The sequence below is a fragment of the Melospiza georgiana genome, chromosome 18 (assembly GCF_028018845.1).
Source record: "Melospiza georgiana isolate bMelGeo1 chromosome 18, bMelGeo1.pri, whole genome shotgun sequence".
Lineage (NCBI taxonomy): Eukaryota > Metazoa > Chordata > Aves > Passeriformes > Passerellidae > Melospiza > Melospiza georgiana.
The window spans coordinates 4,033,518-4,054,470 of NC_080447.1; the positions used below are offsets into that span (position 1 = coordinate 4,033,518).

Consider the following 20,953-nt stretch of genomic DNA (forward strand, 5'->3'; position numbering starts at 1 on the left):
CCACTTTTTTCAGTTTTATCAATTTTAATCAATTATCAAAATAAATTTTAATCAGAGGGATTAAAATTCATTTTGAGGCCAGGGAAGGTCAGGGAACGGGGCCTGGACAATTCCTGCCTGTCCTCTGACACACACAAAGCACCACCTCTCATCTCCAGTGTCAGCACATTTTAGAAACTCCACAAGGACCTCCTGTGACCCAGAACAAAGCTGGAAGCACATCAAGTATCAGGGAAGTCAGCAAACAGCAGCTCTGGCATTTGGGAAACTCCTGCCAGAGCTCAAAGAGTGTTTGGACACCATTCCCAGGGATGCACAGGGTGGGATTGTTGAGGAGTTGAACTGGATGATCCCTGTGCTCCCTTCCAGCTCAGGATATTCCATAATCCTGAGGATGAGCTTTAGAAATGCCTGAGGATGCCAAAAAGTAACCAGAGACGAAAGAATATTCCACCAGCATTGCTTCAGCCACACAAACCCTTCCAGTTCCCAATTATTTCCATTTCCAGGAAGGAGGCTCTGCATCCCAGGCTGGGAGGAGGAAGATGGAAGTTCTGGGATGAAGGAAGATGGAAGCACTCTGGGATGAGGACACCCAGCATTACATGAGAAGGATTTGCAGCTCCTGAGTCCTTTTGACTCATCCTTCAACCACCTCCTGCCTGTAAATTATTTGGGCATCAAAATAAGAATATCATTGACAGGTTGGAGGAAAATAGGGTTGGGCACTTAATGATGGTTTAGAAAAGTGATAGGGAAAGGGAGGGTTTTTACTGAAATGGAAATGAATAGAAGGAACCCTCCCTGCCCCTAAGTCCAGACACATGTGGAGCCACCTGATGCCAGCACACCCAGGGAAACTGAATTAAATATGAAAATCAATTAAAGATTTAAGAGAATTTAAAAAAAAAAATTATAGAATCCCTGAATGGTTTGGGTGAGAAGGGATCTTGAAGCTCATCCAGTCCCACCCCTGCCATGGGCAGGGACAATTTCCACTAGCCCAGGTTGCTCCAAGCCCTGTCCAACCTTGCCTGGAACATTTCCAGGGATGCAGCATCCAGAATATTTTGCTGTAGTGAGGTTACTTACAATGGGAACAGGAATCCTGTGACTTTTCTTTACATCTAAATACACAAAACAAACAGAAAATGAGTCAGACCTGCAGAGTGCTGAGCCCTGTAGCTCAAACCTCTGAACACCAAGACAAAAAAACCCAAACCAAAGAAAACAAAGCTATGACCCCTCCTAAACATCCCCCAGAAGAGCCAAAAACTTATTTCCTGAAAAAACTATTTATTTGTTTAACATAAAATATCTAATGTGGACTTCAACTCTCCAATGCCATGTCAGGAACAGGAACCAGAGGAGTATTTTACAACAAGCTTGAGATACACCAAGTTTTTCAACATTAAAATGTAAATCCAGCTTAGAAACTGTACATTCAGCCATGGGAACATTCACTGCTCTTTCAGCAAGTATTTGGGAATAACAAATCATCCCATCCAAATACATTTGGGGAATTACATTCCCACAACAGCTTGGCAAAACCAAATCCCACAATTCTGTTTGAATTCCAAAGGATCTCACTTTCCTGTTTGAAACAAAGCAGTTGCAATAATTCCTTTACCAGTGAGAAATATCCAGTGTGGACAAGGATTCTTTGGAATATTTTGTACCTAAATGGTGCTGCCCTACTGATAAAATCTATAGTGGTGGTTTAGAACTGGTGTGTGTCAACCCCAGTGTTCTCAGTGAACAAGCTAAAATGGCCTTCTCTTATTAATTATATGCAAATTCCTGCAAATCCTCAATTCCAGCTCTGTTTCTGCAGTGCCCAATGGGCTCCTGCTGAATTCAGCCAGGTGGGATCAGCTGTGGTGGGCTCCTTTCATTCAGCTGATCCAAAGCCCAGGGATATCCACAGGAGATTTTCCCAGATTTCAGTGAGCTTTGGATCAAGCTTTAAGAAAATCAAAGATCCAGCAACACCAATCTTTTTAGGATAGGTATTTCTATCCTTAAATAGATTTTTTTTTTTAGTGCAGAATTCATAAAAAGTGAAGAGCAAAAATGCCTTCCATTTTTTGGTTAACACTGTAAATGTCACAGGTTAAAACTGATCTATTCAACAGCATGGAAAATGTTGCATTCCCTAGAAATCTTTACCTGGGAAGTGGCTTATCTGTAGGATCCAGGTGTGCATGAACAGAGAAACTTCACCTAAAACTCTCTAAAGGCAGTTGAATGCAATTCCTTAAAACTGCTGAATATTCACCTAAAAAAAAATGGAGTGAGATGTGATCATTACCCCAGGAAAGCAGAATTTTAACTCAAGGCATTGATTAACAACCTGGGCCATGGCCTGCCCCCTGCACTTTGGATTCTCTGTCACCTCCACCCAGGCTCCGTTCCAGAGTTTTGGGATGCAAACACAGCTCATGGCAAGGCCAAGGAAGGAAGCATGGAAACACCTGGGGGACAGAAATGGCCTTGAGGGCCTCCAGCAGCAGCAGGGTGAGGATGAGGATGGAATGTCAGAGCTGTCACTGAGGGGTGATCCCAGCTCCAGCAGCTTTTCCAGCTCTCTGGCCACACATGTGGGGTAATATCTGATTAAACCCACCCAGGATCTGCTTCCTCCCTGCTGTGTCCCATACCCACCACGTGAAAGCAGAGAGGTTCCCCAGCCCTGGAAGTGCTCAAGGTCAGGTGTGGATGGGGATTGGAGCAACCTGGTCTAGTGGAAAGTGTCCCTGCCTGAAGGAGCTTTAAGGTGCCTCCCAACCCAAATCACTTTGGAATTCTGGTATTCCAGGGAATGAATCTCTCTGGCTCTGCTCCAGGCTCACAGGGAGAAGGATCCAGCTCCAGCCTGGCAGAGGGAGGGGAAAAGATGAGCTGTGCTTGGTGTCAGTGCCAGGAGAGCCCTGGCTGTTTACTGGGATCAGCTGGAGCTCGATTTTGGTGGAGTGTGAGGACACAGGGACAGGGGGCACAAAGGGAACCAACCCAGCTGGAAGGGACAGAGGGTTCTGTGCCACCACCCACAGCTGAGCCCAGGGATCCCAGGGATCTCTTGGGAGCTGAATTCATTTTCATCTTGCTGGGAAAAGCCAAGTTTGCCTGTTTCCACCAACCATTCCTGGAATCCTTCACTGAGTCACCAATCTCCAGTGGGACTGGATGGACACTTGGTGCCTTGGCAAACTCTGCTCTCAGCAGAAATCCCTCCCTCACACAATTTCAACCTTTTTCATCAGTTTCCTGGCTTTCTTTAAAGATTTTTCCACTCCTGTTTTCCCCTCAGTCTCCAAAGAAGCAGCCTGGCACGTGGTGGAGCATTGAGTGACCTCAGAGCTGTGACCCTCAGTGACAGCTGTGCCCCACAGTGCTCACTTGTACTGCCCCAAACATGGACTTGGAGACCTATTCCTGACCCCAGGAATGGCACCTGCTTCCCAGGATACTTCAAATGTTCAAGTGTACAAGTGTGCTGCACATTTACCTGTGTTCAGGTGAGTCACTTGTCAGACAGACCACAAACCCCCACACAGCCTCACCCAAGTTCATCTCACCACATTTGGTTGTGTGTCCCAAGGTCTGGAATCCTGAACATCCACTGAGGCACATCTCAGATGTCTAAACATTCCCACAGACTCTGCCACCTGACAGAGTTTGTGACAAACCAGATGAGCCTGTCCTCACCTTGTCCTCACCTGAGCTCTGTTACATTCCCTGACAGGAGCAGGATCATCCCTTGAGGAGCCACACCTGCAGGAGGGATGTTCCTCATCCAAGGGCACTGCAGATGGGCTCTTCCCGTGGTTTTGTTCATTTATTCCAGCTACATTCCTCTGTCACCAATGTACAATCAGCAGGAAAGGTCCTGCCCAGCTGCCAGGGAGTGGCTCCATCCCAACAGCAGCTGGGGCCACCCCACCATGAGGATGTGCCCAGGAAATGGAGCAGGGACACACCTGGATCCACACAGAGAACCCCAGCAGTGAGAACCTCCTCACTCCAAGCAGCAGAGAGAGCTCAAGGTCCCTGGCAACACCAGAGAAGTCCAATTCTGCTCCAAAACATGAGGATTTATGCATTGGACTCGATGAGCTTGGAGGTCTTTTCCAACCTCAATGACTCTGTGGTTTACATTTCTGCTACAAGGTCCCAGCTCTGCAGCAACACCACCCTCCCTGCTCCATACCCACCTGGGATGGCAGAAACAGTCAGGAATCAATTTCCAAGCAATCCACTCTCCAGAAACAAAACCCAACTGGAAAGCTTGGGTTGGTTTGACAGAATCACATTTTGGTGATGGTTTTGATGGCTAAAAGTGCAAGGCAGGCATTTAATCCATAGTGGCAGGGATGGAATCCACCCTGTGCCAGGCCAGGGCCACACTAAAGATGAACCTCTTGGTTTCAGGCATCAAGAGCTCAGTGTTTTAATGACAGCTTATGCTGGGCTGCAGTCACTTGGCATTTGCTTGGCACAGGACATTTTAAGCTGAAGAGCTGACCATGCAAGCACGACAGACTGAAGAGAAACCCTTCCTGCTAAACTTCCAAGGATATCTGGATCAAAGGCCTCTCCATCCAAAAAAGTTTTTATGAGTGTGAGCAAAGAGCAGCAGAAAACACAATTTGCTGAGGTTCAACCCCAAACTCCTGCAGTTTGACACGTGAGGATGGCAGTGATGGTGGTCAGCTTTCCATGCTTCAGGCTCGGAGGTTTTGTGAGACATCTTGCTCCTATCCTTCATTCTTCCAGCAGGTTTCCATGTCCCATCATTCCTGTGATTCCCCTGGGGAATGAGATCCTCTGCCCACCATCTCCTGGCCCCATTCCTTGTGGCTGGACTCCTGCAGGCCACGGCCCTTGGTCTCGATGGGCAGGAAGCAGGAGGCCAGGGCAGCCAGCAGGCAGCAGCCACTGTAAACCAGCAGGGTCAGATAGACTGAGGATTCCAACATCACCTGCAGGAGAAAGGCAGGGAATGCAAAACAGCACCTCAGCATGGAAATAAACTGGTGGAGCAACAGAAGACACTGGTGGAACAACTGGAATTTTAATCGTCGTATTGGGAATCAAGTTTAATTTGAAGTTTCTGGAAAGGAGGGAGATTTTATAGATCGTGCCAGGAAAATGGACAGTGGTTTAAGCTCTCAGAGGCGAGGATTAGACTGGATTTTAGGAAGGAATTCTTCCCTGTGAGGGTGGGAAGTCCTGGCACAGGTTGTTCAGAGAAGCTGTAGCTGCTCCATCCCTGGAAATGTCCAAGGACAGAGCTTGGAGCAACCTGGGATAGTGGAAGGAAAGCAGGTTCTGCATCACCTTCATGGAATCATGGAATTGCAAAAGCTGGAAAAGACCTCCAGGATCATCAATCCAAGCTTCCTGTGTGTCCAGTCTCAGAGGAGAAGGGATTTACCTGTGCAATGAACGGGGTTATGAGGGCTCCCACTCTGGCCATTCCACTGCACGTTCCCAGGCCCAAAGCACGTGTGGCTGTGGGATAAACCTGTGGAAAAAAAAAATCATCTCATCAATCCCAGTGGGAAGTTTTTCTCCTCTCACTCCTAAATCAATGGGAATTTATAAATGGTGCCACAGCACATTCTGTCAGACAATGACAATGGGATCTACAGCTCCAGTCTGGGGTGAGGTCCATTGGGAACAGGTCATCAAAATGACTTTCCCACCCTGTTCTCACTCCCCTTGAATATTCCCATCAACAACAACCCCCTTACCTCAGGAGTGTAAACATAGGCAGCCTGAAATCCTCCAGAAATAAAAGCTCTTGCAATGAAGAGCAGCACAGTAAGAACATTTCTGTGAGGAGAAAGAAGAGAGCAGAGTTTGGGTTTCACTTGGATTTCACTTTTACTTCCCTCCCAAACTCTGGTGAGATAACCCAACCCCAGCCTTAAATCCTCCTCCAGCTGAGCACGACCATCCCACAGCTTTTCAAACCAGTTCTCCCATCACAACCAAGAGAGAACATGAGGAAATCCTTCACTCCAGCTGTTTCCTGTGCTGGACTCACCTTCCAACACAGAGAAAGAGCAGGAGGCTGCAGAAGGAGAAGACAAGGAAGGACAGGGCCATGGTTTTCTTGCGGCCGATGCGGTCGATGATCCACAGGGTCACCAACACACCTGTGGGAAGAGACCAGGAGACCCTTGGGAATCAAGAAAAGAGGGGCTTGCAGCAGATTTAACACAGCTTGGGTGGTTTAGATTGGAAATTTTGGCCTCTCTTTCCAAACCCCTGCTGGCCCCAGGCAGGGCTGTGGGATGGATTGCTGCTGGTGCCATGTGGAAACAGGAATTCTGTGGCCCAGCTGCTCCACAAATGCACAAATCCCCACTCCCATCCAGGGATTACTGATGGCAATGCCTAAAACACCTGCTCATGGCTCACTGGAAGAAAAGAACTTCTGCTCAACTTCTGGCCATTGCTGCTTGCTGGATTTAAAGGCTCTTTAGAATGTGGGATTTTCTTTCTGTCCTGTTATTTAGATGTTTCACCAAATTATTTCTCTCCTGCTTTTTGATAGGAAATAGATCAAGCTCAGTAAATCTCACTATTAGGTCTTCCCTCTCCTGCAATTTTGAAAGCTGATGCACAGCAGGAGTGGGGATTATTCCAGCATCAGTGTCACATCCAGAGGGACCCTGCCAATATTTCTCACTCCCACCTCAGTGTGTGTGAGGATCAAACCAGACCTTGCAGCCACAGCACCACTCCAAGCACCCACTCTTTTTTTCTGGGTCTCCTTCCCAAAATTCCTGTTTGGCAGCACACTCCTCTTAGCAATGACTGTGCAGATTTCTCAGTCATACTTGCAAATTACATTCATTAAATGGCTTCTCCTTGAGCTTTTAGCCCTGAATGAGGATCCAGGAGAGTGAAAACATCCTGATCCCTGTCTCTGGTGCTGTTTCAATCACATTAACACTGGGAGATCCCCTCCATCTGAAGGATCAATGGCTGTTTCACACTATTTTGCTTATCCTGTGCCAGACTGTCCATTGAAATTTGCTGGAATTGCCTGAAAATCCCAGGATCAGGACTGAGGCTGGATGCAGGGATTTAGAGAGCAAGTTCTCCATGGATTCACTGTACCCATCATCCTTTGAAAATACTTCTGGAAAGTCTCTTATGGATAGAAATTCCAGTGTTTCTGCCCCTTGGATTGAGGTTTTGCTCCTCCTGAAGTGTTGCTGGGTGGGAACACACAGAGGGGCCATTCCAGAGCAATGACTGATTTTTTTTCTGGAGTGATCCCAGGACAGGGAGAATCCACAGCTACAGCAAGGATGCTCTGAGTGCTGTGGGAAGCATCAGGCCAGAAATCCCAGTCCCACTGCAGCTTCCAGAGCTCATTTCCACACCCTGAGCCATTCCCAGGAAAAACTGGAGCTTCCCATTGTCCTTACCAGGGAATTCTGACAGGGTTGTCCAGAGCAGGTCAGTGTAATCTTCCTCTGTCAGGTACTCACAGGTCAGGCTGCACTTGGCTTTCACTTCCTGTCTTCTGCTGGATACTGCAGGGAGAAAAAAAGGACAAATATTCAATATATTTTAAGCAAACTCTTCCCTGTTTACCCTTCCTGCTGGGTCTCTCATTTTTACTGCTGAAATTTAGGAAGGGATGGGCTGGAAGGACTGGGATGGATTCACTGCACCCAGCATCCTTTGAAATACTCCTGGGAAGTTGTTTAGGGATAGAAATTCAAGTGATTCTGCCCCTTTGATTTAATTGTTATTCCTCTTCTGAATGCCTGAGATGGAATTCAGAGTCAGAGGGGCATTGAAGAGCAATGCTGGGTGATTTTGCCTGAAAACAGTGAACATTTATAATATTTTCTGTGACAGGTGAAAATTCCACCTCCTTATCAGCTGTACAGCCAGAATTATTTTCCAGCCCAGGGCTCAGGACAGAATTAACTCCAATAATTCAGTTTCTGCCACCACAAATTGGGATCCCAACACTTCCTACACACTGAGAATACTGAAAAACCCCATGTCCTAATAAAAAACAAGGGTTTTTAAGGGCTACAGCCTCCTCTGGGGAGGCAAACCTGAGTCAGAGCTCTCAGAGCTCATCATTGCTGCTCAGCCCTGGAATCTGGGGCTGCTCCAACACTCCTCATCCACCTTTTATCATTTCCCAACTTCCAGGCAGTTTTCCCTAATTACAAATGTTCTGAATGCAATCATTTCTCCCCTGGGGAATCAAACTGTTCAAGCCTCTTCTTAACTCAGTCAAAGCACCTTCTTTTTCCCCCCAAAAAATTCTGCAACACAAAGGATGCTGAATTCCCACCATTATCTTTTTTCTCAGCAGGTTTTCCCATCTTGAGAACCCAGGAGCTCCACAGCAGCAGTTTCTTATTCTCAGAACTAATTAGACCTGTCAAATCTGCAAACTTCTATTTATTTAATCACTTTTTTAAATCAAGAGGAACAGATAACAGGTCTGCCTTGAAGGTTGTCTTCCTGTTTGACATTTTGGGCTCAAAACCACTGCAGGACCTATCTGCAGTGGGGAGATGAGGAAATATTTAAAATAAAATAAACTTAAAACTCAGCCATGTTCCTTTTCCAAACCACCAGCAGAAGGTGATTTAATCAAAGATATTCCAGCAGTTTTAACAGGACATATTTAAAAAGAAAAGATGGAGTAATACTCACTGCTGCAAACATCTCCTGCTTGGAAGAGCTCTGTAGTTAATAAAACTAACCCATAATATGAAAATGCATTGGAAAACCTGCAAGGAAGCAAATGAGAGAGGAAGTTTCAGCTGGTCCAACTTAAAAGAAACACCACCAATCAAAAGTTCTACCTCAAAGCTATTTCAGCCTTCAGAAAATTAAAGGGCAACTTGATTTGGAATGCTTGGATGGTTGAATAAATTACAAATCAATACAGGTGGGTTTTTTTTGTTTATTTGGTATTTTTATAAGGAGGAAGTTGCTGTATTGAGTAAAATCCCTTCAGTTAAACCAATTTAGAGCTGTGCTGGCACTGAACCTTCAGGTTTTCTCTTACCAAATAAACCAGAGCAACAACGTGGTCCAGCGGAAATGGGGAGTGAAAAGATCCCTCATTTTGCCTCTGTCCTCCTGTTGGGAACAAGCAGAAGTTGGGTGATGAGGGACAGCTAAAGTGCCAAAATTCATCTTGTTTCATGCATTCAGACCCAGGAATTCTGACCTGAGCTCTTCAAGAACCTCAAGGTTTGGTTTTCTTTAATAACAGGGAGGTTAAATCACATTAATGCCCATTTTAAAGCTGCTTTTCACTCCCAAATGAGAAATTAACTCTTCCTCAGTAGAAAAGAGGAAGATGATTAAACCCCTTTTGTTTCTGCCTATTTGAGACATTAAAATTGACAACACATTGATGATTTGCTCACAAACCCCCTCAGTTTCACTGTTCTGTACATACCTGCCTGGACACCACCAGTTTTCCCAAGGGCATTGGAGCTCCATTTTCTGTGGCAATCCTCTTCAAGGTGGCCAGAGCCTTCTCCTGGTTCCCAGATAAAACATCATACCTGGCACTTTCTGGCAGCCACTAAGGGAGCAGAGCAGGTCACACACACAGGAGGGTGTCACAAGCAGCAATAAATAAATCTGGGATTTTCCTTGGGGGAATCTCAGTGATTCCAGCAGATTCCCACATAACAAAGGATTACACAACTCAGCTGGAAGAATTCCAAGGAAGAATTCTCTCATCAGGCTTTAAAAACTGCAATCCCCCACTTTTCCCATCACTCAGAACCCTTTCCCTTCCATTCCTTTGGGTTTATCCCTGAGAGCTGTTGGAATTTTTGCAGGTTTTTTACATTATCCCTTCTGTGCAGGAATGGCAAAGAATCCAGAGCAGATAACAAGATGCTCCTGGCATTCCAAAATTTATGGAATTTTGGAATAAAATGGAATAAAATTTATGGGTTTAGGCTCCTTTTAATTTAGAACAAGCCTGTGATCACTTGGATAACTGCAGGTATTCCTAAAAAAACTAAGGAATAAAAAAGGCTGCTAAACCACCTGACAAGGACATTTCTCTATGAGGAAACTGAGTGATTGGCAAAGATATCACCTAATAAATAATAAAATTTATCACTGAAGCTCAGGTTTAGCTTATTTTAGAATCTGGCCTGCACTCTGCAGATTCTATCCCTGATTTGAGAGGATTCTTAAGTGGGAATTGATTCTAGAAGTGACAAAATCTAAAGAGGGTTTAGGGAAATAGCAACAGCTTTTGATAAAATGTTAGAACTGATAAAAGTAATTGAATAAAAGTTGATAAAAGTAATTAAACTGGAGAGGATTCCAGGTCTGATTTCACCAAATTCCAGCCCTGCAGGAATTACAGCCACATCAACACAACTCCCCCTGGAATGTTTTTCCCAGCACCCTGTTGAAACTGCATTTTTTGATCATTATTTCAGTTATTTCACATAATACACCACCAGAGAGCTCAAAACTGCCCTGATTCCCTTCAGCTGGGTCACAGAATGGGGTGGAGGGATGGGAATTGCAGGAATTCACATGAATCCATGAGGAATACCTACAAAACACAGGCCAGCAAAGAGCAGGAGTGGGAGGGCAGAGAGGATGAGGAGCCAGCGCCAGCCGAGCGTGGGCATCACCACCACTGCCAGGAGCACTTCAAACACTGTCCCAAGGGCCCAGAACACCTGCAAGAGGGGAAAACAAGAGAAAAAATGAGGAATGGAATGTCCCCAAGGCCTCTTCTTCGGCATATTCCAGGCTGTGCTCACCAGGGATGGCTGGAGAGAGAAATTCCAGGGGTGCAAGTTCTGCCTTAAAATATTCCAAGGGCAAAATTCTGCCCTGAGTGACTTTGACAGGTTTGGGTGAAGATGTGGAGGTGAATTTAGCACTGAATTTGTGGAGCTGTCAGCTCTCCAAATCCATCACTGAGATGGATTTCACCACAAAATCATGGACACCCAATGCCCCTCTTGTGCTCACTCTGCAACACTGGGTGCAAAGTAATTTGGAAAAAGGAAAATTCAACACCAAGAGTGGAGTGTGACAGGAAAAGTTTCTGCTGCTTTTGGAGCTGGGCTGGCTCCAGAGCTCAGGAGCTCCACCAAGATGGACAGGCCAGGCCTGGCTGCAGCTCTGAGGGCATTTCCAGGCAGGAGGATGGAAGGGATGTGACCGCCAGAGGATTTGTCCCCTGAGGATCTGAATGCACCCACTCACCTCTATTAATAAAATGCATTTTGCTCTGGCTTTCATTGGAAGGAACTCAGCATATAAAGTTACCCTAAAAAGAGAGAACAGGGAGGAAAATGTCAGCACAGAGAGGGAAATGCCACAGGTTCAAACATCCCTTTTGCCTTTTAATAAAGCTGCCAGACTCAGAGCAGCAACTCAAAGCTCTCCCTGTCGCCAGAGCCAGCCAGGCTGTGACACTGGGTCACACCCCATTTCCACCCCAGAATAAACCTTTCAACACTGCAAGAGAGGACACAGTTTGCTCTTTTTTTGTGGTTTTGTGACCCCATGGTCATCACTTAAATGCAGATCTTGATGCTCATGTTTGCAAAGTCCATTGGAAATACAATTTTATTGGGTATTTTCAGTGTGGTCCATCAGAATTCAACACAAACTCTTGCTGGATAAAGAATTTCTTCAGGGCTTTACAACTGGCTCAGAGAATTCCCATCCATCTCCTGTGCCAGGGTTCAATTCTCCAAGAGGGGAATTATTTCATGTCACTGATATAAAATAATTTGCATTCTTTTATTGTGGCATTCAAAGAGCAGCCACTGAGGCTTTGTTTCATGCCTGTGCCAAGGAGTGATGGCAAAGCTTCTCCAGGAGGAATTTCTGAGCAGGAATTCCAGTCCAGGCTCTGCCATCTCTTTCAAACTGGGAAGGTTTGGCTTTGCTCTGTTTGCATTCCACTGACTCAGTCTGTTCCTGCTTCCTTTGAGGTTTGGGACAAAATTCCTACAAACTTAAAGAGTGGATTGATCTCTGAGGAGCTGCCCAAGCAGGAAGTTTCACACAATATTTCATTCAAGCAGAGATTCACAGAACTCAAATCACATCTTAAAGTGTAGCTCAGGCCCCTCTGCAGTGCAGAGAAAACAGGAGCTGGTGAATGACCCCAGCAAAAGAAGGACATGGAATTGTTGGAGCCAGTCCAGAGGAGGAAATGACTCTCACTCCATGGAGATTCAGGCAAAAATCACACCAAAATCCCTCCAAAATCACACAGCTTAAGGAATTAGAAAGGAACTACTTTTCCTGCCTCATCCATGTTTACCCCTCTGTCAAATAAACCCTTTTACAGTCAGAATAGGAAACAGACTCGGGGAGGATGGGATCCACCTGGAGATCTGCAACTGCCTCTGGATTTTCTCTCATGAAGCCACAGAACCTCAGTGAGCCCAGTCCAGTCCCAGGCCCTGGCTGGGCTGCACCTGCAGCTCTGGGTTTTTATCTGGGAGTAGGAATCTGTGAGCCATCAATGCAAGCCAGGCTCTCCTGCTCCAAAACAGCACCTCCAGAAGGCAAAAAAAAAAAAAAAAAAAAAATCAATTCTTGGTAAGGATAAAAGTCTACAGAGAGAGAAGAGAGAATGGCTGAACCCTTCTCTTTACATTTATAATTAAAAGCCTTGAGCAGGGTTATTTATTGCAGGTGGGAGATTTATGGATCCCTCTCTTCAGTGAAAGGAAGCACACAAGATAAGAGAAATATCCTGGCACTTCCCTTTCCTTCTGAGCCATCTCTAGTGCTCAGGTCTGGGCTGTGTGGGTTTGAAATTCCAGCTCAGGGTGAGATGGGGAATTCAGGCTCTGACTGAGCAATAATCTGGGGTTTTACAATCAGAATCAGGGCTCAGCTCTGCCTCTAAATCCTCCTGTTCAAGGCATGACCTGCCCTGCAACAAGACCAAGACTTGGGGTGGCTGAACAGAAACAAAACTTCAGTCCTACAGGAGAATCTCCTAAGGAAGAAAGAGAAATGAGGGAGTTTGGAGTTGTGAGTATTTACTTACGACTGAGGCACTCCTCCAATGCCAAAGCCCACCAGGCCCCTCAGCACCAGGATCCAGCTGTAAATGGGAGCAAATCCACTGAGGATCCCATAGTAGAGAGTCCACAGCACGCTGATCTTCAGGCCCTGTGTTCAGCAAGAGTTAAAAATCACAAATGAAAGTGTAAAACACAAATTAAAGTGTAAAACACAAATTAAAGTGTAAAACAGAGCTTCAGATGCCTTCTGTTTCATAGGGGCTCAGTTCTGGATGTGCTTAGTGCTGCTTTGTATACATGGACATTTGGGAATGTGGAATCCTGGAATGGTTTGGGGTTGGAAGGGGCCTTAAAGCTCATCCCATTCCAGGTGTAGGAACACCTTCCACTATCCCAGGGTGCTCCAACCTGGCCTCAAACACTTCCAGGGAGCCACAGCTTCTCTGGGCCAGCTGCACTGAAATGTCCACGCTGCAGAAATATTGGGATAGATCCCAGCAGGAGCTGCAGACTTACTGTTTTCCTCCCATACTGGTCTGAAATGTTTCCCCAGAGGGTGGAGCTGGACATCATTCCCACAAACACCACCTGTGAAACAGCAGGAAAAAAAAAATCTTTCCCTTAACAAGTGAAAATTCCAGTGTGACAAACACAGAACACAAATTTCCAGTGAAACCAGAACATTTCAGCCCAAAACAGAGTGAGATGTGCAGGAGGTCAGAGAATGGGTTGGGTGGGAAAGGACCTTAAAGATCATCCAGTTCTCTCTGGGTTGGAGCAGGGAAGCAACAAGGTCCCTCCTCAAGTCAGCTTTGCATTAAAAAATCCATCAGTGACAACCCAGACAATCCCAGTTTGGCCTGGACTGGGAACACTGGTATTGTCCCATTGTGAGTCCAGCCCTGGAAGACACAGAGATCTCCAGTTCCAGGGAAAATAACCCTGAATAAATGCTCAGGAGCTGTTGGTTGAGATCTACCACCATCCTCAGCAGCTCCCAGGTTTGAATGGAGATAAAATTACACCTTAAAAGTTTACAAAAGTCTGAAGTGTGAAAGAAAATACCCAGAGGTGACACTCGTGTGCTGCACTCAGGGATGGGACATTCATGGGGTTCAAGGACACCATTTCTATCTGCTGAGCATTTGAAGGATTTTACACAATCAAACAAAGGGCATTAAAAACTAAAGGAAAAAGAAATTCAGGGAATAAAGTCACTGCATTCAGCAGTGGCCTGTGCTCAGAGAAGGGTTCCCAAATTTGTTTTCTTATCCCTAAAGGCACTGCAGGATTCCAACATCACAGCACCATCCTTGGAGGTGGTGTTGTAAGAGCTCTGCTTCCAAAGATCACTGGATAATCCCAGAATTATTTAGGCTGGAAAAGATTTCTGATATCATTGAGTCCAACCACAAAAAAATCAACTGTTTGTTCTCTCTCAGGGCTCTCAGCATGTCAGAGAGCTTAGATGTGGGGAGAGAGAAAGATTTGCAAGCAAGATACTCAAAATTTACCAATTTTTTAAAAACTAATCAAATGGTTTGAATTTTAGGATAAATCTGAGTGAATCCATAGGTTTTCCTGGAAATTATACGAAACTTTGAGCCTGAAACCTGCAAACTGCCCTCAGTTCTCACTGAATTTCGTTACTTCAATCTTTAAACAAACTCCTATAAATCTTTTTTTAAAAACCTCCCATAAACTTCCAAGCTGAAGGTAACCTGCAAAGGCCACGAGGAGATTTAATTTTGGGGGATACAAAGCAAAATGTCTGGATAACAATGATGGCAAAAGCTCAGGGAAGACAGGAGCTGTCAGGTATTTTTCCTACCGAGGTGAGCAATGCAACCTGCCAGCTGGGTAAGCGCCACTCACAGTGCAGCTGAGGAGCAAGGATACTTAAAATCATCATTTCCATGGCATCTGCCATCTGCAGGGGGAAGAGAAAGCAAAAATCAACAAGTGCCTGCAAGTCAGGTGGATTTAGGAGTCAATATTAGGCCTTGGTGACATTTCCGTGATGTTCCCACCTCGTGGTTGAAGAAAACGTTGCATATTTAATATTTAAAGTCATTTCTGATTGTCAGCACTTTTAGTAACTCTGGCAGAGAGGATTTAAAGAGCTGAATGCAAAGGTTTTGAGGAGGTTTGGCTGGTCAGTGACAGTTCAGTCACTTCCATAGTGCAAATTCCAGATTTCAGCTTCTTCCCACATGGATTCAGTCAGGAGTGTTTAATATCTTGTGATTATTCCCTTAAACACTCCTGGATTTGCATTGATCACCCTGAAACCAAATTCCACAGCTGGTCTAGGACCTAACCATGGCAGATTTCAGCTTTTTACATGGATAAAAGCCAGTAATTACAGCTCCAGGTATCAGGATCCTGAAATGCACCACAGGAGGTGGAACAGAGCTTCAGAAACAGCAGAAAAATGCAAACCAAGACTTTTTTATTGTTGATATCAAAGTTAAAAGTGGAAGTGCTGGGTTGCTGCTCCTCTGAAACTGAGATTACAGCAATCCTGACTGATACAGACAACTGAGGTGGCAGCTGATGGGAGGAATGTGGCAAAATCACTGCAGGAGCAGCCTGGAACCTCTTTCATTTGAAACCAACTTGAAGTGAAGAATTTAAATAATTTTCCAAACCCTGATTTCTAAGAACTTCAGAGACAAATCCATCATTACCCCTCACAACAAGGCTGAGTGCTGCTGTTGGTTTAGAATTCCCAGTGAAATTCTTGCTTTATTGTAAATTTATTTGAAAATTATTTGAAATCCCTGAGGTTCTCTAAGTGATGATCATGAATTGATCCTGATCCCATTTACTTGCCCATGCCAATCCAGTAATGACAGAGAGCTTCCACTGGAACTTCCCAAATCCAATGGCTTCCACTGCATCCTCCACCATGAAAGTATCTGCAAAAAAAACCCAAAAAACAATAACAATTCCAGTGGATTCCTTCCTGAGAAAGGCCAGCCCTTGAGAGAGAATTTTCTGGTTTAATTACTAACTAATTGGGCTAATCTGCTGAGATCTCAAATCTATAACAGAGCTACTTAGTTGTAATTATACAATTCCTACTCAGGAAAATCTCTGTGGCCAAAATAATTGGAATTATTCCTAGAATATTTTAACCACATGGAGGTAAATCAGTGTGGCACCCACAAATCTAGCCCATGTTCAGCCTCTTCCTCCTGCAGCCACTGAAATGGAGTTTTCTGTAGAGAGAAACTGCTCTGCCCCATTCCACAGCACTGCTGGAAGCTGGAGGGAGTATTTCAGTGCAACTTCTCATTATTTAAATCAAGAATTTCTCCAAAACACACAAATCTTTAACCCTGTTTAAAAATGCTGCTGGTTGTTTTCCATGACATCTTTAGTTTGTTCCAGCTGAAGGTGCTCAAAGATGTCTCAAATTTGAATTGTCACAAATTCCTTTGCTCAAATGCAAAATGAAATGACCAAGACAAGCACATTTTGATATTTGAGTTGTTTAAATCAATTGAAGTCTCACAGTTCTAACATTTGTATCAGCTTGGAAAGGACATTCCTCAGGAAAAGCTTTGGCTGTGAGACCCCCACAACAACACAAACCAGGAGGAAACCAAACAAAATCCAAGGGATAAAGCACAAAAACAAGATTAACACCAAATTTTCACACTGAGCCAAGAAAAACTCAAATTTCTCCTCTCTCCTAAAGCAGTGAGAGAGGAGAAATTTCTCCTCTCTCCTTCCAGGCAGGAAGAGAAGCTGAGATGGACATTCCTGATGTCCTCCAGGAAAAGAGGAGCCAGGAACTCTGCAGATTCATCTCAGCCTTGAAGGAGAGCCAGGTGTGAGCAGCTCCTGAGGGAGCTCAGAATTCCAATTCCAGTGTGGCAGCTGCATCCACAACTCCTGACAGGAGCATCCAGCACTGGGGACACAAAAAGGAGCACAGAGAGCTCCCCACAGGGAATGGGCTGATCAAACCACCATTTTCAGCTCTAACACAATTTCCTTGAGTTATTATTCATATCTGAGCACCCTTAACTTCTCCAAACCTCCTGCACCCAGCCTGGCTGGGATGAAGAGACCCCACAAGGTTCTCCTTGCAGGAAAATGAGCCCTGCTCACCATGGGTGGGGCTGGCAAATTCCAAACCTTCTGTACCCAACCTGATTGGGATGAACAGATCCCACAAAGTTCTCCTTGCAGGAAAATGAGCCCTGCTCACCATGGATCGGGTTGGGAAATTCCAAACCTCCTGCACCCAGCCTGATTGGGATGAAGAGATCCCTCAAGGCTCTCCCAGCAGGAAAACGAGCCGTGCTCACCATGGATGGGATTGGAAAATTCCAAACATCCTGTACCCAGCCTGATTGAAATAAAGAGATCCCACAAGGCTTTTCCAGCAGGAAAACAAGCCCTGCTCATCATCCATGGAGTTGGGAAATTCCAAACCTCCTGCACCCAGCCTGATTGAAATAAAGAGATCCCTCAAGGCTCTCCCAGCAGGAAAACGAGCCCTGCTCACCATGGATGGGGTTGGAAAATTCCAAACCTCCTGCACCCAGCCTGACTGGGATGAAGAGATCCTACAAGGCTCTCCCAGCAGGAAAACAAGCCCTGCTCACCATGGGTGGGGCTGGCAAATTCCAAACCTTCTGTACCCAACCTGATTGGGATGAAGAGATCCCACAAAGTTCTCCTTGCAGGAAAATGAGCCCTGCTCATCATCCATGGAGTTGGGAAATTCCAAACCTCCTGTACCCAGCCTGATTGAAATAAAGAGATCCCTCAAGGCTCTCCCAGCAGGAAAACGAGCCCTGCTCACCATCCGTGGGGTTGGCGAATTCCTTGGGCACCGCGGCTCCATCCTCCAGCTCCACGGGCTCCAGCTCCGTCCTCACCCCCTCGATCTGCACCTCGTGCTCTCCCGAAGTTCCATCCTCCTCCGACCTCGAGCTCTCCCCCGTGCGGCGGAACTTCACCACCCTGCAAGCACAAAAAAGCGGGATGGATCCTTCCAGGAGGATTGAAACCCCTTTTCCATCAGGGTTTCTCCTCATTGCCTGGCTCCCACTCTCCACTGGGATTTAGGTTTGGGTCTGGTTTGAGGTGTCCTACCCTGGGATGGCTACAGAGGTTGTTATTGTGCTATCCACAAAGTTATAAAACCACAGAGGTCATAAAAATATGATGGAATGATGCATATTTAATGAGATCCATGTTTGGTGGGCCTGGGTTTAATTGGAATTAAGCATTGCTGCGTCATTGAACTGGATTTAATTGGAATTAAGCATTGCTGTGTCATTGAATTTCAGGGGTTTTCAGGCAGGAAGAGCCCAGATTCCATTTCCTGAGTTGTTTTTGTGATTAAAAACTCCAGAAATGCACCAGAATTTGAAATAGTATTTAGTGAAATACAATTGAGCTGAATGGATGGGGGTTTTCTCCAGCAGGATGATGATTCTGTGACTCTGCTTTCATCTTGAACAGAATTATTTAATATCATGTCATTAAGGAAATATCTGTTTTGAGACCAGAATTTGCTAAATTGACACAGCTTTGATGTTTTGGTCAGAGGGATTTACTCCCTTCCCACAGAGAAAGTTCTTTTCCCATTTATGAAGTTTTCTGTGGCCAAAGATTTGGGAACAGATCCTCAAAGTTCCTTCACTTTATCCAACACAACAGAACTTTCTTCCTTTGGAAAGTGAAAATCCCTTGGATTAAAGTGAAATAGTTTTGGAAATAAATTAAATTATCCCAGAATCACAGGGAGGGACCTTAAAGATCATCCCTGCTTTGGAGGTGATGGATCCTACAAAAGCTGAAATCACAAATCCAGATTTCCACATTCCTCAGCACAGAAATAAAAACACAGGTGCATAATTTAGGGATATACAAAACAAACTGATACAAACAAAGGAAAAAATTCCACAGGGATAATTTCTGTTCCATATTTGCCAAATTTTTGACATCTGGGACATCTCAGGGAGCTGCTGCATTTATTTGCAAAATCTCACAGCACCAAAACAGCTGCACTGGATGGTACTTTGGGATGTATCCCCAGGTTTTGGGCTTAAAAATGGGGAAAAAAAAAAAAAAGCTTGATAAAATAATCACCTCTGATAAAATAACCTCAGATTCTTTTCCCCGACAAGCTGAATCCTAAGCAAGGGCTGGAAAAGAGCTGGAGCTCCTGTCCAAGTTAGCAGGAATGTTTTGGGACAGGGTGCTCTGTCATTGACACGAGCTCATGAATATTTAACAGCAACTTGAAACGTTCCTTCCCTGCCTGGCAGAGCCCATGATTTATAAATAGGAAATATGTTGCAAAACACCTGAGAACGGAGCATTTGGAAAAAGCAGGTTGGTTTGAAAGGAAGGAATTGAGGGGGAAGGAAGGAATTCCTGGGGTTAAAGGCACCAAAGATTTTATCAGGTTTGGGGTTGGGTTTTTGCCTTTTTTTTTTTTTTTTTTTTTTTTGCACAGATCCAGCAACCACATCCCCCCCAAAAAATCAGCATTTTCCTCGCGCAGCTTTCCAGAAATGCCAATCCCAAGGGAGATTTTGGGGTCCCCCCCACCCCACCTTGACAGAGCAGGTTCTGCTCTGCAATTCCTCCCTGGCGAGGAGGAGGAGGATGGCGAGGAAGCACAACGTTATTTACAGCCAAACCCCGCTGCAAAGGCGATCCCGACGTTTCCTTTCCTAAAATCCTCACGATTTTATCCCAACCCTTGGTGATGCAAAATCCCCACGATTTTATCCCAACCCTTGGTGATGCAAAATCCCCACGATTTTATCCCGTGCCATTTTTTTTTGATGGTGGTAAAAACCACGCCGAGAAAAAAAAAAAAAACAAAAAAACAACCCAAAAACAAAACAAACAAACAAACAAAAAAAAGGAGAGAAAATCAAGCGAGACGAGTGAATTTATGTAACAAACAGCTCCTGCATCCCTCGGGATGCTCCACCCGGCGGGAAAATGGCCCTGCCCGCCGCGCTGTGAGCGGCTCCCCGGTGGCACCGGCCGCTCCCCGGCGGGATCCCCGCGGCCGGAGGGGCCGCAGCTACTCACGGTACCGGAGCTACTCACGGCAGCTGCTTCAGCTGGAACAAATCCTCCTCCATGGCCGGGCGGCGGCTGCGCTCATCGCTCCCGCATGGCGGGCTCGGGCTGCGGGATGGAGCGGCTGGAGAGGCTGCAAGGGCTGGACAGCTCCGCAGGCACCGCCGCGCCTGGGCTCGGCTTAGCGGGGCTCGGCCTGGCTCGGTTTGGCTCGGCTCGGCTCAGCTCGGCATGGTTTGGCACGGCTCGGCTCAGCGTGGCTCAGCTCGGTTTAACTCAGTTCAGTTTGGCTCGGTTTAGCTCAGCGTGGCTCGGTTTAGCTCAGCTTAGTTTGGCTCGGTTTAGCTCAGCTCGGCTCGGTTCCCGCCCTGGCCATGGCTGGGCCTGGCTCAGCTCAGCGGGGTTTGGCTCAGCTCAGCTCAGCACAGCTCGGCTCGGCTCGCAGCGTTTGCCTGAGCTCGGTTTGGCTCAGCCCGGCTCAGCCGCGGTTCCCCCATGGCCCCAGCGGGGCTGCACCGGGTAAAGCCCCGAGCCCGGGCGCTGCCGCGGGCCGTGTCCCCGGGGTCACATCCAGCGACACCGGGAACCCCCGGGCTGCACAACCTTTCCGGGAGGGTTTGCCCTCAGTATCCCAACCAGAGCGCCGCGGGACTGCGGTGTTGTCCCGCTGCTCTCCCGGGACACCCCGTGAGGGCCGGGCAGCGCGGGGATCTGGCCCGTCACACCGGGACCGGCCTGAGCCGCACAGGCTGCCCGCCACAGCCGCTGTCACACCGTGAACGGGCCCGTTTCCCCCGCTCCGGGCCGCCCACAGCGCTCCGGGCCCGCCCCCGGTGCCGCCC

The 20,953-nt window shown here is 46.3% G+C and overlaps 1 protein-coding gene across 2 annotated transcripts; it reads right to left on the reverse strand.

The window, feature by feature from the left end:
* Positions 1 to 1,276: 1,276 nt before the first annotated feature.
* SVOP (SV2 related protein) lies at positions 1,277 to 20,890 on the reverse strand. Of its 2 annotated transcripts, XM_058036686.1 has the most exons (16): positions 20,139 to 20,890; positions 17,866 to 18,026; positions 15,879 to 15,964; positions 14,875 to 14,973; positions 13,560 to 13,631; positions 13,067 to 13,191; positions 11,257 to 11,320; positions 10,596 to 10,721; positions 9,464 to 9,592; positions 9,065 to 9,138; positions 8,707 to 8,783; positions 7,449 to 7,556; positions 6,053 to 6,164; positions 5,757 to 5,838; positions 5,438 to 5,527; positions 1,277 to 4,982 (listed from the first exon to the last, which is right to left on the reverse strand). In XM_058036686.1, exons 1-16 carry the CDS (start codon positions 20,171 to 20,173, stop codon positions 4,794 to 4,796), a joined length of 1,629 nt encoding a protein of 542 aa, XP_057892669.1. In that variant the 5' UTR covers positions 20,174 to 20,890; the 3' UTR covers positions 1,277 to 4,793. The 2 variants fall into 2 exon arrangements, with proteins under 2 accessions (XP_057892669.1, XP_057892670.1); XM_058036687.1 differs by lacking the exon at positions 20,139 to 20,890 and having other exon boundaries at positions 15,875 to 15,964; positions 17,866 to 17,998.
* Positions 20,891 to 20,953: the final 63 nt, after the last annotated feature.